Source organism: Chelonoidis abingdonii, chromosome 15 (genome assembly GCF_003597395.2).
Source record: "Chelonoidis abingdonii isolate Lonesome George chromosome 15, CheloAbing_2.0, whole genome shotgun sequence".
Classification (NCBI taxonomy): Eukaryota; Metazoa; Chordata; order Testudines; family Testudinidae; genus Chelonoidis; species Chelonoidis abingdonii.
Window position 1 is genome coordinate 26,503,275 of NC_133783.1, and position 19,664 is coordinate 26,522,938.

General features: G+C 44.7%; 1 protein-coding gene across 5 annotated transcripts in view; it reads left to right on the top strand.

The window, feature by feature from the left end:
* The window catches only part of MCU (mitochondrial calcium uniporter), a 191,684-nt gene extending 176,509 nt beyond the window's left edge, over positions 1 to 15,175 (top strand). For 4 of the 5 annotated variants that reach the window (XM_075072643.1, XM_075072645.1, XM_032765859.1 and 1 more), the window contains 5 exons: positions 1,187 to 1,291; positions 6,558 to 6,718; positions 7,569 to 7,775; positions 12,063 to 12,179; positions 13,356 to 15,175. In XM_075072643.1, the coding sequence (XP_074928744.1) occupies positions 1,187 to 1,291; positions 6,558 to 6,718; positions 7,569 to 7,775; positions 12,063 to 12,179; positions 13,356 to 13,433 (668 nt within the window). In that variant the 3' untranslated portion in view covers positions 13,434 to 15,175. The remainder of the gene's footprint in view (positions 1 to 1,186; positions 1,292 to 6,557; positions 6,719 to 7,568; positions 7,776 to 12,062; positions 12,180 to 13,355) is intronic. The other variant, XM_075072644.1, reaches the window with a different exon arrangement.
* Positions 15,176 to 19,664: the final 4,489 nt, after the last annotated feature.

Genomic DNA, 19,664 nt, shown 5'->3' on the forward strand with positions numbered 1-19,664 from the left:
CATTGATGGTGCACTCCACAGAGTGTAGGCTTTGTCTGCAGTGTTCCTGGTGCAGGTCCACCATTCAGGATATCTGCAGGGTGGCGATGTGGTCGTCTATCCACACCTTCACGTCACACTACGCCATCACATAGCAGGGTAGGGATGATGCTGCTTTTGGTAGAGCAGTGCTCCAGTCTGCAACTCGGTGAACTCCAACACCTCCTTTGGGGAACTGCTTGGGAGTCACCTACTTGGAATTGACATGAGTAATCACTTATAGAAAAAATGATTGCCTACCTTTCGTAACTGTTCTTTGAGATACGTTGCTCATGTCCATTCCAAGACCCACCCACCTCCCCCTCTGTTGGAATATCTGGCAAGAAGGAACTGACGAGGTGGCAGGTCAGCAGAGACCTGTGTATACAGCCATGAAGGTGCCACTCCAGGGGGCTCCACAGCTGACTCAATGGGTACCATTAGGGGAAAAACCTTCTGACAGTCGCACGCACACCTACTTGGAATGTACACAAACAACACATCTTGAAGAACAACAGTTATGAAAGGTAGGTAACTGTTTGTTTTTTACTGTGGAGTCGCAGACTGATGACACACAGAATTAGATATATTTCTAGAGAGTCTTTGATAGGAAATCCGAAAAGGAGGACAACTCTGTGTTGGAGGTGTCAAAGCTGTTGTCACTTCTTACATAGAGGGTGGAAGTAATCAGATTTTACACCAGCATGATTAGTAGAACCCTGCACGGATACAAAATTTGTATCTGCATCCAGTCTGCAAACATGGTTCGCAAATATAAAGCAGATATCCGCAGATTTGCAGTGCTCAAATGATTAGATACAGGGCATCCAATGTCTGTACTATTGCAGAACATGGTAGCATGTTAGACAGCAAGACATGACTGGCTCCTGAAAGTCCTAGTTACTAGAAAGTCCTAGTTACTAGAAAGTCCTAGTTCTATAAATGATTCAGAAACCGACTCAGTCCTTGCCAAGTCGGGAATATAAACCAGGAGATCTTAAATGGTATGGCAGAGTACTGGCTACTAGGAAATCATTAGAGTTCCTGAACGCTTTCTTAGTCCAGAAATTGTGTAAGTAACAATGTCAGTTTCTTCTTTAACTGCAGTAACACAGGTGACTATTTTCTTCCTAATCCTTAATCAGTCCCTCTGTGATTTGTCTTTCAGATGGTACGCGAGTAGCCTCTTCAACTGGCATAGACCTCCTCCTGCTGGATGACTTCAAACTGGTCATCAATGACTTAACATACCATGTTCGACCACCAAAGAGAGGTAAAACCAATTTGTTGCATCAGAAAAATAATTTAAAAAATGTTTAGTAGCAAATTCTGCACTTAGTTATTTAAGGAGCTACTTCAGTCTCACAAACTAATTGACATTTCAAAGGTGAAGGACACTTGTGTAAAAACAGGTTATTTCTAAAGTGAATCTTCCTATTGTGTAATCATCCACTTGAAGTCCTAACTTCAATGTTTGTATAATTGTATATAGCATCAAACATTTATAAACAAACATCCATCCTGTTCTCAAGCAGCACCCCTACTAAAAGAGGAATAAATGAAGAAAACTAGTGGAATTGGTTTAGTATTTTTTTAACTTTTAATATGGAGAGTTAAGCTCTTTAGTTTAGACCCAAAATGTGACCTCTGTTAAAACTACTGTTATATGGTTTGGAAGAACCCTTCACATACAAATCCTTTCCACCATTCTGAGGCACTTAAGTAGTGGAGATCTGTTTTCTGAATGTGGCAACTATAGTGTTCCCAACTACCTATGTGGCCAGTAGAGGTAGCAAAATCTCACCAGCAAACTCTGTTACCAAGGCTGTGTTGACAGCTGAATGATGCTAACCCTCAGTGAAATAAACTGAGCAGAGTGTATAGAGGGTTGCAAACAGGAGCAGCACCAGCCATTTGGTGTGGGGGCTGAGCTGGGCTAGTCAGAAAATTGGGGGGGCTGTGCTGTACATCTTGTGGGCACACATACAGGAGCATGGAGGCTTCCGTGTCCCCACACAGGGTCAGGGAGGAGCATGAGAGCTCTGGCCCCTTGCTGCAGTTCAAGATTCAGCCCTGCACACCTCACACCACCTGCTGCCCTGTAGCACAATTCAGAAGTGCTAGCAAGCATGCCACTAGGAGCCCTTGGACAACCACGGCAGCAAGACTGGACCGTTCCCAGCTCCTCCTTGCCCCTGTTGGTGATTTCCCTGTCCCAGCTGTGATCCCTCTCCCTAATGCATGCTTGTCCCTGTCTCTCTCCCTGCATGCTTTGTCCCCCTCTGTTTGTTATTTCCATACCTCCACCCCTTCCCCATGCTCGATATGCAACCCTTACTTCTCCGTTGCTGCTGGAGGCAGCGCTGCCTTCAGAACTGGGTGGCAAGAGAGTGGTGGCTGCTGATTCAGCACCCAACTTTGAAGGCAGCACTGCCACCAGTAAGAGCGCAGACCTCCAGAAGTACTAGTGGCAGTGTCATGCCATGCCACCCTTAATTCTGCATAACGTTTGACCTTTGCACTGGGGTAGCTACCAGGGGGCTAAGGCAAGTGTTGGGGTAGCTATAGCTCTTGCTAGCTCCTCTAGCACTGGTCCTGGGTGCCCTCTCTAAATGAAGAGAGATGGGAAATCAATGTTTTTCTTTCAAGATGAGACAGTAGCAAAATATATTACATCTCATTAAGTAGAGTTGGCATTAGCCACCTTGCCATGAATAGGACTCACCTGAGGATTTGGGAGGTTAGCAAGAAGATTTTTTGGAGCATCCCCAAAAGCAGCAATAACTTTATATATAGAAGAAGAGGAAAGAAATGGCCATCTTCCAGTATCCTCGTCGTCCTCTCTTCTCCAGCATCCTGTTGCAGGTTTAGTGGAGCCACGGCTACTTGTGTTGATCTGTGTCCTGCAGCCAACACTTAAAGAAAAAATGTTTTGTTTTTGTTGCAAGGATCAGTTTCCGAATAAGATCAGGCTTGAGGACTGCTAGGCTCTCAGACAATAGATACTTTTTTGTGCATTCTGGTCAATTTATATATATTTTGTTACATGACATTAATTAGTCCCAACACCAGTAGACCTGATGGCCTTTTAGATTGTTGTGTGGCTGCTGCTTTTGTCCAGAAGCTACTTGACAAAAGGAGTCAGATCATCTGTAGGGAGATGGTGATGGGGCCATCTCAAATTCCCTCTCTGCTATTAGTAGTAATCTGAACAACACTGCCTATTAGACCAGTGAATTTGACCTGGGATCTTCCTCAAAATCAAGGAATTGACTGTAGGTTTTATGGGTTCCAAAGGCCAAGTTAAGGGGCTACAGTAGGGACCATGAATTATCTGATCTTTAGGAAATGTCAGTGACAGGAAAAAGGGGTAAACAGAAACTCAGATTAGCCCTAACACTTCCAGATTTCAAAAATTGGTTATCTGGTCAGGATATCATATACAGCCATGCTCTTTGGGACATTACAGCAAATTATACTGAGAAAGTACTGATGTACTACTTAACCTCCTCTGTACAGTTCCCAAAGCTCAAGCTGTACCACTTAAAAATCTAGGGCTCTGCGAGATCTTTCAGGAGGGCCACAGGGCTCCGTGGCTGAAACCCAGAGCCCCAAGCCCCAGGGCCCCCCGTGGGGCTGAAGCTGGGAGCGGCGCAGAGCTGAAGCTGCTCCCACGCCCCCCTGAAACCAGCAAACCTCTCCCCCCAAGCTGGGAGTGGTGCAAGGCTGAAGCTGGAAGCCCCAGTGCTCCCCTTCCTTACACTCCTGCTGAAGCTAAGATCTGCACTGGGAGCTTCTCCCTCCCTCCCTGCCCATACACAGCCCTTAACTACCTCCTCTGCCCGTACACAGCCCTTAGCTATCCCCTCCCTGCACCCTGAGCTACATCCTTCACTGCACACAGCCCTTAGCTATCCCCTCCCTGCACCTTGAGGTACCCTCTGCCCCCACACAGACCCCAGCTACTCCTCTGACTGCACCTTTAGTGGTTTTGAAACTTTTTGAACTGAGTCCCCCCCCCCGCAACCCAGACAGGCTGCGTAGCCTCCTGAGTGAGTCAGGGGTGGAGATGGGGCTCCCTCCCTGGATCCCGCTTTGCAGAGCTGACTAGAGCTCCACCAGCCCTTGCCAGCCCCCTCAAATAAATAGAAATAAAACTATGCCTGTGTGTAAGGGTCCCCCAGCCCAGAGCAAGAAAAAGGCTGAGAATCCCACTATAGAAAATGAGATGATGAAATGGGTGTCTGGAGATAAGGGTCCATACTCAGACATGTTTTATATGAACAGAGAGGGAGTGGCATCCTCATCCCCACTGTGCTAGTAAGCCGTTTGAGTATGGAACTGGTGCATTAGTACCGTAGATACCTCTCCATTATAATTAGGTTGTTAGCCTGCAAGTTTATGAATCATCCTGTAGCATGGCTGTGTAAAACAAAAGCTCCAACTATTTAAGTTCACACATCAGAGTGGTCTCTGAACAGATGAGTCAGTGGAGAATTCCCTTTGGAGTCCTTCTGCTCACCTCTTTAATGAGCCAGAAGGGGTCATTTCCCCTTTCTGAATACTGAATCTCCCTCCTCATATTCCCACGCCCCTGCTGGTCCAAGGAATGAGAGAGTGAGAATTTGAACGTGTCTCCTGACCATAAACCAGTGAGACTCCAAGCTCTTCTCAACCAGTCTTAAGACACTATACTAAGTTAATCTGCCCATTGACTTCTCATTTTTCCCTTTGTTAAATCAAATATACCATTACGTACTTTTCTGCATTGAGAGAAGTTATTTGTCCCAGTGTAGAACTGTTCATGCAACTCTAATACATGATGGCGACTAGATCTAACACTTTACCTGCTAAATTTACACAGCTCAGCTGTGTGGTAGGACAGACATTAGTAGTGCTGGTTCAGATGGTGTCTAGGATCAGCTATGCAAATTGAAATTTCCACCTCTGACTCATTCAACAAGGGAGAATTCCTTGATTAGCTGATAGCTGTAAAATTAATATTCACCAACAAACGCCCCCATTAAGTTTCATCTAACTCCGGGATGGGCAAACTTTTTGGCCCATGGGCGCCTCCTCCCTGCCGCTATTGGATCCCTCCCCAAATCCCCACCTGGCCCCGCCTCTTCCCCAAACGCACTATGTTCCTCCACCTCCCTCCTCCCTCCCAGGCTTGCCACACAAAACAGCTGTTTTGCGGCGCAAGCGCTGGGAGGGAGGGAGGGAGAAGCAGGATGTGGCGGCCTGCTCAGGGGAGGAGGCGGAGTGGAGGCAGAGGTGAGCTGGGGCGGGGCGGGGAGCTGCCAGTGGGTGCTCTGCACCCACCAGTTTTTCCTCGTAGGTGCTCCAGCCTTGGAGCACCTGTGGAGTCAGCGCCTGGGTCGAGGGCCACATCTGGGTATGGAAATTGTGTGGCGGGCTATGAATGCTCATAAAATTGGGGGTTGGGAAGCAGGAGGGGGTGAGGGCTCCAGCTGGGGATCTGGGCTCTGGTGATGAGAGGTTGGGGGTACAGGAGGATGGTCTGGGGCTGGGTCCGAGGGGTTCAAGGGTAGGAGGGGGATCAGGCCTGGGACAGGGAGTTGGGGCACGGGAGGCGGTTAGGGGTGCAGGGTCTGGGCGGCACTTACCTCAAGCAGCTCCCAAAAGTGGCAGTATGTCCCCCATACAGTTCCTACGTGGAAGCGTGGCCAGGCAGTTCTGCACGCTGCCCCTGCAGTTCTGCACGCTGCCCCTGCAGCTCTCATTGGCAGCGCTTGGGTTGGGTGGCAGTGTGCAGAGCCCCCCCTGGCTGCTCCTACGGATAGGAGCCAGAGGGGGGACATCCCACTGCTTCCAGGAGCTGCGTGGAGAGGGGCAAGCCCTCAATCCTGATCCCCAGCTAGAGCAGGATAAGCCCGTGACCCTGATCCCCAATGGGAGCTCGAGGGCTGGATTAAAACATCTAGAGGGATGGATGCAACCCCTGAGCCATAGTTTGTCCACCTCTGTTCTAACGTGTATTGACAAATTAACACTGGATAACATATTTTAAGGCAGCCATAATACAAGTAAGCAGAATTAAAATTAAGCTTCCAATCTTTTAACATTGCTTTTCATGGCTTTACAGTGCTTGATTTCTCAACCTTAATGTTTAAATTATTGAGATTTTCTGCGTGAAATATATACTAGTTAGTATTTAATTAGATATGACTCTCCTTTACTGGCTTGCTTGATTTTTAATAAACATTCCATATTTGGTGTTGGGATAAAGACTATTCTGTTAATTGACTATGCTGGAATATTTGGGTATAAAGCAGTATAGCCGTTGGTATCAGTTTTTAGGTGCATCTAGTGTGGAAGCGTAGCTTTCTTGGTTGAAAGTTTCATAACTTTGCTTAAAACTCGAGTGCTGCAGCTCTCCAATAGACTGTTCCATAAATTTTCTCTGCAAGCCAAATAGATACTAATGCAAATCCCTGGACTCTCATAGCTGTTTTGAGGAGTACATGATAACCAATGTGGATAAAGACACATAAAGCAGTCTTCTTTTTCTTTAGACCTCTTAAGCCATGAAGATGCAACCACGCTGAATGATGTTAAGACATTGGTTCAGCAGCTGTACACCACTCTGTGCATTGAGGAACACCAATTGAACAAGGAAAAGGAGTTGATTGGGCGGCTAGAAGACCTCAAAGAGCAACTAGCACCCCTGGAAAAGGTGAGATGTGAAATCTCCCATGGAAATCTACTTATCCACTGAGCCCATTTACTTTCATGGTTATAATGAAGTCTATCTTAAATGGTGGCACTAATTGTACATTAAGCTTTAAAAACCATTTGAAACGTAAAGACTGACTCACTCAATGAGTGGAAAGCCATTCTGTTGTCTTCACAGAAATAAATAGTATTCACTGCATAGAACTGAAAATAAAATAAAATTAAATGATTTGTAAAAATATTTGACAGGACGTTTTTAAACATAGTTGCTTCCCAAATTGGCCCCAGACACCAAGACTCCACATTCTTGCAAAAAGTGTTTTCATTTTTAAGCCATTTTATTTATTTAATTTGATAAGAGAAAGGAATAAAACACAAATAAAGCAAACAAGACAGGCTAATAAATATTTTGAACCATGTTTGTTTCTGCGCAATATTTTGATACAGTAAAAGTAGGATATATCATAAGTAGTTGTAACAATCTCCAGAACAGCCATTAGTATAAAACATATTGAAAGACAAAGACTGAAAATGGTGGATCAAAGCACACACCAACAGCATAGTGATGACTATCATATACATACGCAGTCATCCACGTTTCTGACAAGAATATAAGTGGTGCCGTGGCTAAGTTTCTATAAGCAAAGTGAATATGTGAGATGTTGACCCAAAAGAGGCTAGAGTTAGTTTTTTGTTCCCTGAGCTCTTTCTGCATAAACTATAATACTCAAATCAAGCACCTGTAAACTCTAACCACTTTCATAGAAAGTATACCTTTATGTTTTACCTGATCTCAGAATGACTGTCTCAACCCCGTAAGGTATTGAGAATACAAAACTGTTTGTGTCCAGCAGGTCAGGATGGAAATCAGCAGAAAAGCCGAGAAGAGGACCACCTGGGTTCTGTGGGGTGGACTGGCCTACATGGCCACTCAGTTTGGGATTCTGGCCCGACTCACATGGTGGGAGTACTCTTGGGACATTATGGAGCCAGTCACCTACTTTATCACCTATGGTAGTGCTATGGCAATGTATGCTTACTTCGTAATGACACGTCAGGTAAGACATGCTCTCTGTGTTGTCATTGTCTTAATGACAGATTTAGCTTATGCAAATCTTTGAAAAGCATGCCCTTTGGACACCTTCCTGCCCCCATTCACGATACCCTTATTTCTCTCCCCCAACACACACCAAACTTCCCCATTCACTACTGGTGGCATGAACATGAAAATTGCCCTCATCTATTACTGGATATGCACTAGCTACTCATAACTGAGGCAATATCTTGCTGGTCATGTATTAGTCTGCCATGATAAAACAGAGCTATCAGTAGGTGTTCTCTGTGCATGTGATTAGCTTTCAATAACTTGGAATCAGATCAACCTGAAACCTTATTCCTGTAGATCAAAGAGGGTCCTTACCTTATAGAGCACAGGAGGAAAGCTAGAAGAATGTGTTTGGTCCTTTTCCTGGTTTTACTGACCAGTTCTTTCTAATTTGGGAAGTAGGGTAATTTCTCATGTCTATGATCTCCCATGTATTTCTAGGAGTAATAGGAGCAGCAGTTTGAGGGGATGGATGAGAAGTACAATAATAGTTGTAGTTCCCATCCAGCTCCCTCTCTGTCTGACCAACTTCCTTGCCCCTTCTGCCTGTCTGCGCCCCCTTTCTCAGCACAACAAGGCTGTAGGAAAACCCATTCATACTCACCTGCTTGCAGATCTGCAATTCTTATTCAAATGCTTGTCTGTATGTATTCCATTGTAAGTGTATGTGCCCCCCATGTGATCTGTCAGAGTCTTGCAGCCAGCAGCGTCCACTAGGACCATGCATGTGCTTTGAGTGTTCCTGTGCTCCTGTACAGAGGGTACCGAAGCGCAGTGGACCCAACTCCCCCTTGGTTCCTTCTCACCGCCCAGGGCTCCAAGATGGAACTTCTCAGTATACACCTCTGTATTCATCCCTTTCTTACTTTTCTGTAAATATTTGTGTACATATTAGAGTTAATTAGGTTGAGATAGTTTGGGAGTTGCCAATTGGCAACATGTTGATAGTTTTTTATAAATTTCTTAATTTTTATTTTTTTCTTTTCTGATCAGGAGTTTGCCAGTACTGGAACTTAATAATGTCCTCTCCCTAAGCCTCCTGCCTTTAAGTCTTGCCCTAGTTCCAAAGTGGCAGTTCCAATAAATGATGGCCACATAAGATGTCTTTTTTGTTTGTTTGTTTGTTTGTTTTTAAGGGAAGGAGACGTCCCTGACACGTGGGTGATGTACAAGTCCTTTTCTGAGGATCTTAAAAGCTAGGAAGGCACTTTTGAAAACATTCATTGGATTGTTCCATACAATCAGCCTTCAATCCAGGCAGTGCAGATCTCTGGATAAGTTTCACCTCAGTCCATTAGTGCCCTGTGACTTCCACATCGATTAGCTCCCATGTTTCATCTTTGAAGACCATGCCTTCTTAGGACTCAGCTAGAACTGTTAAATCCGAGCCCTCAGACAAAAAGAAAAAGCAGGGGCAGATCCTCAACAGGAGTTCCCAGTAAGAAGAGATCTAAGTCGTCTCACTTTTCTCATTCAGTGGAGGCTCTATGGCCTGATCTGAGCTCTGGTACTGCCTTGAGAATTGAAATCAAGGCCCAGGGCATTTGGGATTAGCTCAGAATCAAGGTTCTTTGGCACTAGTGATTATGGTACCAGGTTCCCTAGTACAGCTGTCTTCAGTGCTACTCACTTCTGTACCAAGCACATCAGTACCAGGCACAATCCTGATATTACCTTCTCCTGCATTGAAGTTTGCAGCACTGTCCTCTGGATACCAGGGACGCATGCAGTACTGAAGGATCTTCAGCTCTCAAAGGAACTAGAATCTCCTCTGCCATCTACATGACTAAGCATTCCTACCATGGTACCAATACCTTCTATCTCATTAGCACAGAGCTCCTTGGGGCTCTGATGTTTTCTAGTATCACTACGCAACCTAACACTCCAACTTCAGCAGTCTCCTCCCTTAGGCTTAAAATGGTCATTTTCATGCTTTGACTTCACATACAAATCCTTTCCACCTTTCCGAGGCACTTACGTTGTGGAGATTTGTTTTCTGAATGTGGCAACTACAGTGTTCCCAACTACCTATGTGGCCAGTAGAGGTAGCAAAATCTCACCAGCAAACTCTGTTACCAAAGCTGTGTTGACAGCTGAATGATGCTAACCCTCATTGAAATAAACTAAGCAGAGTGTACAAAGGGTTGCAAACTTATTCTCCAAGGGCTTTTTCTTATGAAAATTATGAATCCAAGAGGTCTAGATTTCAGGGAGGGATTGAGAGTAAGCATATGTCGTAATATCTTTCTTCGTTGCCCAGCCCTTTCCAATACAGTCTTCCTATATGGCCCTATTGGAACCTCTGGAGTCTTTACTGCCCAGGTCATCACACCTCCGCACTGCCACCTAGAACAAGAGCCTCGTCCATGCCAGGAACCTAGGGTGTTTCAGCTTGCAGTACACGAACCTGTGAGCCATGACTAATTTTCCACAGAGGAACACCTTCAAACTAAGGGTCAGGCAATAGCCATGGGTATTTTGTTCTCATCCCCAAATGAGGCAGTGGTCCCAGCTGCACAGTCTCATCCAGAAGGCTACAAGGGCTTTCAAGACCTGAGCAGAGAACAGCCAATTCTCTTGAGGTATAAAAATCCTCTCAAAAATCCTCTCAAACTTTTGGGAATTCATTCCCCTATATCTTGACGTGTGGCATTTCCCATTAAGGAAGCTCTCATGGACCCCACCAAACATATCACAGACTTGGAAGATCCATTTATTATAGTCAAAGTTTTACTGCCCTCTGTCTAAAAATCAAAGAAAAGGTGCCCTCTGTCTAAAAATCAAACCTACACAGAAATCATAAGGGCAGTACTCGACTGACACAAGACAGTTTGACGCCATGTCCAGCCTCACTCATCTTCAGGAGGATCTTGATACTGCCATAAGGACTTGCCTATATCTGACACATGACGTCCTACGCCTTCGTGTTGCAGCATGCCAGATAACATCTTACTTGCAGGCAGGGCTAGTGGAATTCAGTGTGTGCCCAGCAGACATCACATAGATATGCCCTTGTAGTCCCTCAGGATGTTCTTACACCAGTAAAGTAGTAGAAAGACCCCAACACTGCTGTGCAGGGAAGTACCTTTTTCCCATCCAAGACCTTAGTGACAGTCCAGGTTCACTCATCTATCAGGCACAAGTCTCTGGGACTCAGATTCAACTGTAAATGTACATATAACATATAAATGTTCTTGGCACAATTCACAAACCTGTGCTACCTTTCTACCATTGAGTCAAAGACTGACTGTCCAATTGATATCAGATACCACCCCCATGCTGAGGGTGTCTGGAGATAAGTGTCATTGGCCACTGTATTTCACAGTCTGCCCTTCTTCCCTGTTACTATGGAGTCTTTACCATCTGGATTCTGCAGTGGTGAAGGAACTTAGTGGCAGTTGCTCCCACTCCACACTGTGCTCTCAGTACAGGAGCCCAAGGACATGGAAGGCACAGATGAAGCCCTAACGGAGACTGTTGACCAAAAGACTCTAATCTCCAGCACATAGGGCACATGCACCCCAAGAGTGGAATACAGATAGACAATACATCACTCCAATTTCTGTAAAATATAGTAACTTTTCTGGTGACCTTCTCCTCCAAACAGGCTAGGAACTAGGCAGTGGAGCTGGTGATAGGGTGACCAGATGTTCCGATTGTATAGGGACAGTCCAGGTTTTGGGGGCTTTTTCTTATATAGGCACCTATTACCCATCATCCCCTGTCCCAATTTTTTACACTTGCTATCTGGCCACCCTAGCTGGTGAACTTCTGTCTAATTACCTGTCTCTAGCTTAAAGCTCCCGTATGCAGCCTAATTAATTGATTGGGCCCATTTGGGCCCAATTCAGCTCTTGCATGGCCAGTGTGGGGGAGCACACCCCATCACATATGCATATGACAGCATCCCAAAATAACCCCACAGTTTGGTGGTTTGGCACACATAACTCTTCCTTCTCAAGAGTCCCTAATTTAGAGCATATGGGGGACTACTGCAAGTCAGGATTAAGGTTCAGAGACAGGTAAGTGTTGGAGAAGTGGAGTGGCTGAGTACATTTAGCAAGCAAACCCACACTTCAATCACCAGTAACAATTCAGCCCCTCCTCTCCAGAAAGCACATCTAATATATGCTGAGCTAGTAGCAGCCTGTGTTTAGAATTTTAATTCTTATCTCTGCCTCTCATCCTCTGGCTCCGCTCCTCCCTCTCTCTCTCTCTCCCCCCCTCTCTCTCTCTGCAGGAGTATGTTTACCCAGATGCCAGAGACAGACAGTACTTATTATTTTTCCATAAAGGAGCCAGAAAGACACGTTTTGACCTAGAGAAATACAATCAACTCAAGGATGCAATTGCTCAGGTAATTCAAGGTTTTGCCAGAGTAAAAACAAAAACTTGTGTGTTTAACCATTGATGCATGCATTTCAAGCGAAAGTAGAATGATAGTCTCTGTCTTAATTTGGGTTTCCCGTCTACTTTCTTGTCACAGCCATCAATAAACCGTTAGTTGGATTTAGTATTTTGGCATGCGCTATGCATAAGGAAACAGATGCAACTGCTGTTCAAAGATGGAGTCTGAAAAAGTATCTGTAAGGGGTTCTGAGAAACTATTGCCAAACCTTGCATCTTTTTAGAGGTGGTTGAAGCACTTCATGCCTCAGAGGATCTGAGTCTAGATTTCCTCCTTTCTCTGTTTCTGTCCACCTACACACTATGGATCTACTAAGGGATGAAGACTTTTCATCCACTGAGTTCATGTCTCCCTGGGTGTGTTTTAATCATCAAGAATCCTATATAGTAGGCACCAGTTGTTTTCTGCTGATTAGAACAGGGGTGGGAGGTGCTTTTAGAAGGCAGTGGGAGGGTTACATGACTTTCAGTATGTGGCCTGATGATTATAGGTTCTTGCTTTCCTTACCACTCTTCTATGTAATTCCATGAGTGCTACTGGGTGACTGTACCACTTGGTGAACCTACAAGTCTGAGCAGTTCACTCTGTGGCTGTACCAGATTGTCTATCAGGACAACTTGAAAAAACAGATGTCTTTTATTGCTGCTACTACTAATTTACATAACAGCATTGATGTAGAGGGTGGATTTATTAACAGAATTGTAGGGCACACCACCTGTCCCAGGGAGGTTACAGGTGGTTTAGGAAAACTCAACAAAATTGACAGTCCGTGGTCAGAAATAATTCTAGCTGTTGAGTGTCATTTTGCAAAGACTACACAGTGGTAGTTCCTTGACTTTTGTATTGTTTTTGTTATGTTTTTTTTTAAGACACTAGTTTGTCTCAATGGATTCTGGCTTCTGTTAAGTAATTTTATAATGATTGAATAGCAGAACAGATGAGTACTGTTCTAGGTGTAGAAAGCCTTCAGTAAGTGACTAGAATGACCAGAATATCTGTTGCTGATATTCAGACTATGACTTTAAGACTTTCTCTTTGGATACTTACTCTTATGGCACCTGGGAGTTGGAGGGCAGGGAATGATGAAGATGTTTAAGAAACCTGTTCTTTATACTTTACTTTTAGGCAGAATTGGATCTTAAGAGACTTCGAGACCCACTGCAGGTTCACCTGCCTGTCCAGCAAATCGATGATAAAGACTGATCAGCAAAGAATGTCTGAATCCCAGCAAAAAGAAAACCTGTTCATAGCTCTTGCCTTTTTAATTAAAGCATTGCGGGTGAAAGCTGGGAGGTAGTGTGGGGGTGGAGGGTTTTTACCTTTAATTTAAAACAAAAAAGGACTGTGGGGGAAAAATCTCTGAAATCTGAAGATCGGGCATTGTGGAATGTTAGCCTCAAAAAGGGCTTGGCAAATATTGTCACATGCAAGCATTTGTATTTGGATGAAAAATGGTGTACAAATACAAGATTGGGGGTTTTCATAATGAGAATGTAGTGCTGGGGGGCTGTCTTCTTCCAGCTATGCAGGGTCTGCCTCTCAATAATGCACCAGCAGCCTGCCGAGCTCTTTTAAATTTTCCTTTTTTTATTTTTGACACACTCTAGTAACAAAACGCACCAAAAAAGCAAGCCATCTGGAGCTATGGCTGGTGAACAGACAGTGAGCTCCATCACCATTAAAACACAGTCCTGGTCAGACCTAGTGTCTTTTTTGTAAAGTTACTGCAAGACTGCTTTCTACTGAAAATCATGCGTTTCTCCTGCCCACCCCCATTCCCTTCACTGACTTCTTCCATTACTTGTTTGTTACACTGATGAGTTTTATCCAAATCAGAAATGGAACTATCTTTGTTCTAAATGTTTGATAATGGACACTTTGGATTATTCCTTAATATCTTCTTCAAGTGTGGAGTGTCCCAGTGCTCTAGAGCTACTTCTAGAAGTAATGGCAACGTTGCATGAGAGTTTTTATACTCAGTCTTAAGGAAGGAAGGTCTTTCCCATCCCAAATCTGGTAGCCACCTGGATGACCAAAACTTGAAGGTTTCAAGGATTAGGAAATTGACTCAGAATCATGACTCTTACTTAACCAAGCAGTTTCAGAATGGGAATAATTAAATTTGATGAAGTTTGACTGCTTGTGTAATGGGATAAATGGTCTCATTTGTGGTATACTACTATTTCTGCAGGCTTTGTCGAAGGCCAAGGTTCCTGTAGCAAAAGATGCAGAATTCCACTTTGATTTGCTAGCCCGCTCCCTTATTTAGCTAGCTTCCAATGAACTCTGATGCCCAAAGGTCAGGATTTCTTAGGGGTGGCTAATTGCATCTCCAATTCTTATTTTAAAAAAGACATTGAGGTTGGAAAACCAACACATTGCTCTCCACCTTGCCTGAAACTGGCTGATTTGTAAGCTCCACGCATAATACACAGAAAAGATGGGGGTTTCTCTTGACAGTTTATTCTTACTTCTCACTGTGTCTTGACGAGAGGCTCCTGTTTTTGGAGAACCATGTTTAAAAAAAGAACAAAAACCAAACCAATATTAAGATGCCAGGTGCCTTGCAGATATGGAAAAACACATGGGATTGTTGCTGCCTCTCCTCACTCGGTGGCATGTTGGACCGAATGGATGCATGTTTCTAATTTTTTTTTTCTCCCCACATTTTCCCTGTCTTTTTGTTTTAATTACATTATGTGGGTTATTTTTTACCTGTTTTATCCTGTTTGCGTGCCGAGTTTTAAAGGGAAAGAAAATGAACACAGTCTTGTAGCTGAAACCTTGCTGTGTGTTTGGGGTGAGGGAGGGGCATGGAGAAAAATCCTTACTTACAAAAAAAAAAAAAAAACCTGAACATGTGTAAAATCCTGTATCATTTATGAAATATGTATAAAGCAATGTACTTCTGGAACAATAAATAACTATTCAGTTTTTGAACTCAAGTGTTCTTAAAAATCTTTATTTTCCTCAGCTGAGGGGGGAGCATCCCTCAGACAGCGGCTGAACTCCTAATTTCTCCTTGTTTCTTTTAATTCAAATTGCATTTCCCTGACCTTATCTGATTTGAGGCCATTTTGATGCAGACACCAGCCTTCCTGTTGAGACCCAAATGGAGCTGTCACCATCTTATTCACACGAGAGCCATCAACAGTGTTTCTGTAAAAGCTTTGTGCAAATGTTACCACCTTTGTTATGAACAGTATATGTCTCTGTAGAGGTTGAGGAAATCAGAGGAGATCTTGGCAAGCTGGAACTCCAACATAACAATATATCCAGGGTGCAGCTCACCTGGAATGCAGCAATCTCTGTCCTTAGACCTCAAGCTATCCCAGCATTTTTAATTTTAAAATGAGTTTCCCACAGGTCTTTCATGGTGCCTGCCAGGAAATTAGATCCTGAATCTGTAAGGATATCAGAGGGCCAACCTACCCTGGCAAAAATGTCTGTTAAGGCCTGGCACACAGCTTTAGCCCTGGTGTTGCCTAGAGCTATTGCTTCTGGCCATCGGGGTAGCAAAGTCCACGAAAAGTCAGTACGGTACTGTTTCCTCTGGGCGCTCCTTGGAAAGGAAACCAGAATATCCACAGCTACTCGCTGAAATGGGACCGCAATTATGGGGAGTGGCTGGAGAGGGGCCTTGACCAGAGATGCTGTGGGCTTTCCACTTTATTGGCAACACCTCACAAGACCGGACATACTGGGCAACTTCCTTGCCCATCCCCGTCCCAGTGGAAGGACTTCCCAACCTGCTTTGGTTCTGTTCACCCCAGCAGGCCATTAGGATGATATGGGCCCTAAGCTTAAGAGCTTACCCCGTACTTAGTTGGAACCACCTCAACCGTTTGTGCGGCTGCCATTCTTCCTGGTGTCCACCAGAAAGAATTTCCTGTATAAAAGTTCCTGTCTATAACACAAACCGGGAATCGGTTAGAAGAGCTGAGAGGCGTGTGGTGTTCCATGCCCACCCAAGCCTTTCTGAAGGCTGTCATCATCCTTCCCTGCTCAGGTCTGAACTGTTCCTTGAGGCGGGATACCAGTTCTTCCTCAGACTGTGGACTTGGGCTGTGCCCTCTGGAAGTGATGTAGGTGATGGGTGTTTTCCATTGCCGGTGAACCGCTCTCCACTGGTGCCACCTGCGGGGTATTTCAGGCTCTGGCTGACCTCTTCACTATGGTTGTCTGTTTGCTTCTTCCAGTTTTTAGGCTTGCTGGTCCCCTCTGGCATTGGGGTTGAAGATGTGGTTGCAACTGCTGGGATGCTGGTTGCTGTTCAGTCGCAGGTCCCTGGACTCGAGGTGCCTGTGGCTGGTTGCAGCTGTTGGCATGGGATCTGGGTCCACTACCTCTTGTCTGGGTCTCTGGTAACACATAGATGGGTTCCCTGCGGACGGCTCCGGAACAGGAATGGGTTCTGGAAAGCTTGTCTGGTTTGGCTGCGTGTAACCATTCCCACTCTCTTGGCCCGCTTCACCTGGTGGCCAAGTCTTCCCCCAGTGGCATGGGGATGGAATAATTGTCATAGACTGCAAAAGTCCACATTCCTGACCAGCCTCGGTACTGGACAGGCAGTTCAGCCTGTAGGTAAGTCTAACAGCTTGTGACAGAAGGGGTAAATGTCACTTTGGCCTTTGGGTTGATGAGTTTGGGATCCACGAAGGATTGGTGGATAGCTGACACTTGTGCCCCCGTGTCTCTCCACGCGGTAACCTTCTTTCCCTCCACTACTCAAATGTTCTCTTCGGCTCCAAGGGATTTGAGAGGTTGTGGGCCTGGGGATCTTTGGTGTGATGGTGGTGTAATGACTTGCACCCGGGTGGGTTCTTGGGCAGTTGGCCTTTATATGTTCCCAGTTCATTAAACACTTTATAGCATCTTCCAGCTAACTGATCACTGGGATGAGGTGGGTTACTGGAGACTGGAGAGGTGGAAGAAAAAGGTGTCTGTGGCTTTCTTGGGTTGTAGGTGAGGTCTTGGTTGCCCTCTGTTGTAGGGTTATTGTCGGTGTGCCCCCTGGGGTTTTCATTCCCCTTTACAGTAGCTTTCTTGTTTTCTGCCCTTCCATCCATTTGGCTCCAATCTCCCCGCCTCGGTGAGATTTTTGGGTTTCCATCTAGGATGCCGTGTTATGTCCTCAGGACACACCATCCAAGAACTGCTCCATTTTCATGAGGAGGTGCAGTTCGTCAATGGATTGAACTTGGTTCTGATATCCAGGCGTCATAGCTTCCAACGTAGTAGGCGTGTTTGGGATGACCATCTGGTTTCCACTTTTGGGTTCTGAACCACCGACGGGTGTGATCCGGGGTTATCCCATTTCTGTATCTGGCCTTGGTTTGAAACAGTTTATAATCATTCATTTGGTCTTTGGCATTTCAGCCGCCCCTCTGCTAAGGGTCACTGAGGTGTGACCTCAGCTCTACATGTACTGGTCTTCAGCGATGCCGTACCAATGCAGGCTCTTTCAAAATTTTCTAAGAAGGTCTCGTGTCCATCACTGCCTTTAAGTTGGGAAATTTCTGTGCTGTGGAAAAAGTAGTGGCGAAGAGTTGTTAGGAGTGGTGGGTCTGTTGTTTAGCCTGTTCTAACTCCAGTGCCTTGCCGATGGGCTCCCTCTGTTTTTCCATCTCTTGTTGGTTTTTTTCCTCTGAGTTCTATCTGTCTTCTGTGGGCTGCATCTTCTTCTTGTTGTTTTCTTGGTAGGCTGCATCTTTCTGTTTCTTTGGTAGGCCATCTGTTCTTGTAGTTTTCTTTCGTGAGCTGCATTTTTGCTTTCTTTGATCTCTTTTATGGGATGCCTCATGGGCTTCTTGTTCGGCCTTAATTAGTTCCATCCGTCTCCTATGTTCATTTTCGTTGTTCTATGGCTTGTTGCAGTGCTCGTCCTTTTTCAGGGCATCTTGGTAGTCATGGTTCCTGTTTTCTTGTGTTGGGGTGCCCTCTGTGGTTATTGTCTGAACTGCTGGCTCTCTGTTGTCTGCTGGCAACAGTGCTTAGGCAACCGTCCTTTTTTCTTCTTGTCTACTGTTTTACCTAGAAAAACCAGTTTATTTGCATGTGTGTATTGCTGGGTCTTAATTCCCAATGGAATTAATTGCTTAACAATAGACCCTTAATGTCACCCTTAATCGCCCTGCTAAAAAATGCAAGCCAAGCTGAGCAGAAGAGAACAGAAAAAAAAATTTCTCTGGCTCCTTTAAAACCAACCCTTTCTCTCTTGCTAAAAACCCTACAGGGAAAAAGAAAATAATATTCCTACTGGCTTCTGGATTCTTACTTCCCGTCGCTGCCACCATATCATAAGCCTCTTTCCCAATCTGGACCTTAGCGTCCAAAATCTGGGTGCTTGTATGAAACTCCCCAAGCTTATTACCAGCTTGGATCTGATCTCGCTGCCACCATCCAAAATTTCCAGGGTTTGGCCCCCTCTGGTCTCCCCAAAACCTTCCCTGGAGGGACCCCAAGACTCAGAAACCCTGAGCCTACAACAAAGGGAAATAACCCACTTCCCTTCGCTCTTCCCTCTCACCCAGACTTTCCTTTCTGGGCTAACCTGGGAGTATTAATGCAATCTCTTTACATCACAATACCAAGAAAGCATATCTCCTCTATTCCACAAAGAGACAAACCCAAATACAAGGACACAGAAGAGATTCTATCCTCTCCTCCCCTTAGCTTCTTCCCGCCCTGGGACACTAGGAGAGTTAAACACGGAGCGTAGTGTTTCCCTCCCCCTGTCTTTCCTTTCTCCTAACCAGAGAAAAACTCAACAGGTTTTAAAAAGAAAGCATTATATAAAAACAGAGAAAAAAGACATAAACATATCTCTGTAAGCAGATGACAATACAGGGCTATGCTTATAAGAAAAATATGAATAAACAGTCTGAGTCAAAAAGATATCAATTTAAAACATTCCAGCAGTACACACATGTATATACACACCAAAAAACATAAAAGCCTATATTGTTTTTCTACCTGTACTTACAGTTTGGAAAACAGAAGATAGAAGAAGAAAGAGCTTCTCATAGCAGAGAGACAAACAAAAGACTCAGAGTCCAAATATTCCTCCCTGACTTTGAAAAATCCAGTTCTGATTGGTCCTCTGTCAGGTGTTTGGTTCCCTTTGTTAACCCTTTACAGGTAAAAGACATAACCCTTAGCTATCTATTTATGACAAAGGTTTACATTGGATTTGGGCATTCAGAGATTTAAAGTCTCTTAAGACTTTAGTGCTGTATTGCAGTTTGTTTGACACAAACATTACCTGCTTTCATGGCTTTTTGTTAAGATAATAAATTAGCAGGGTATTTCGTTTGTCCTGGTTACATCTCAACACAACTGGTTGCCAGAGATTTCTGTTGATTGTGGAATAATTATTGCTAGTATACACACGACGCACGCACACACACACACACACACACACACACACACACA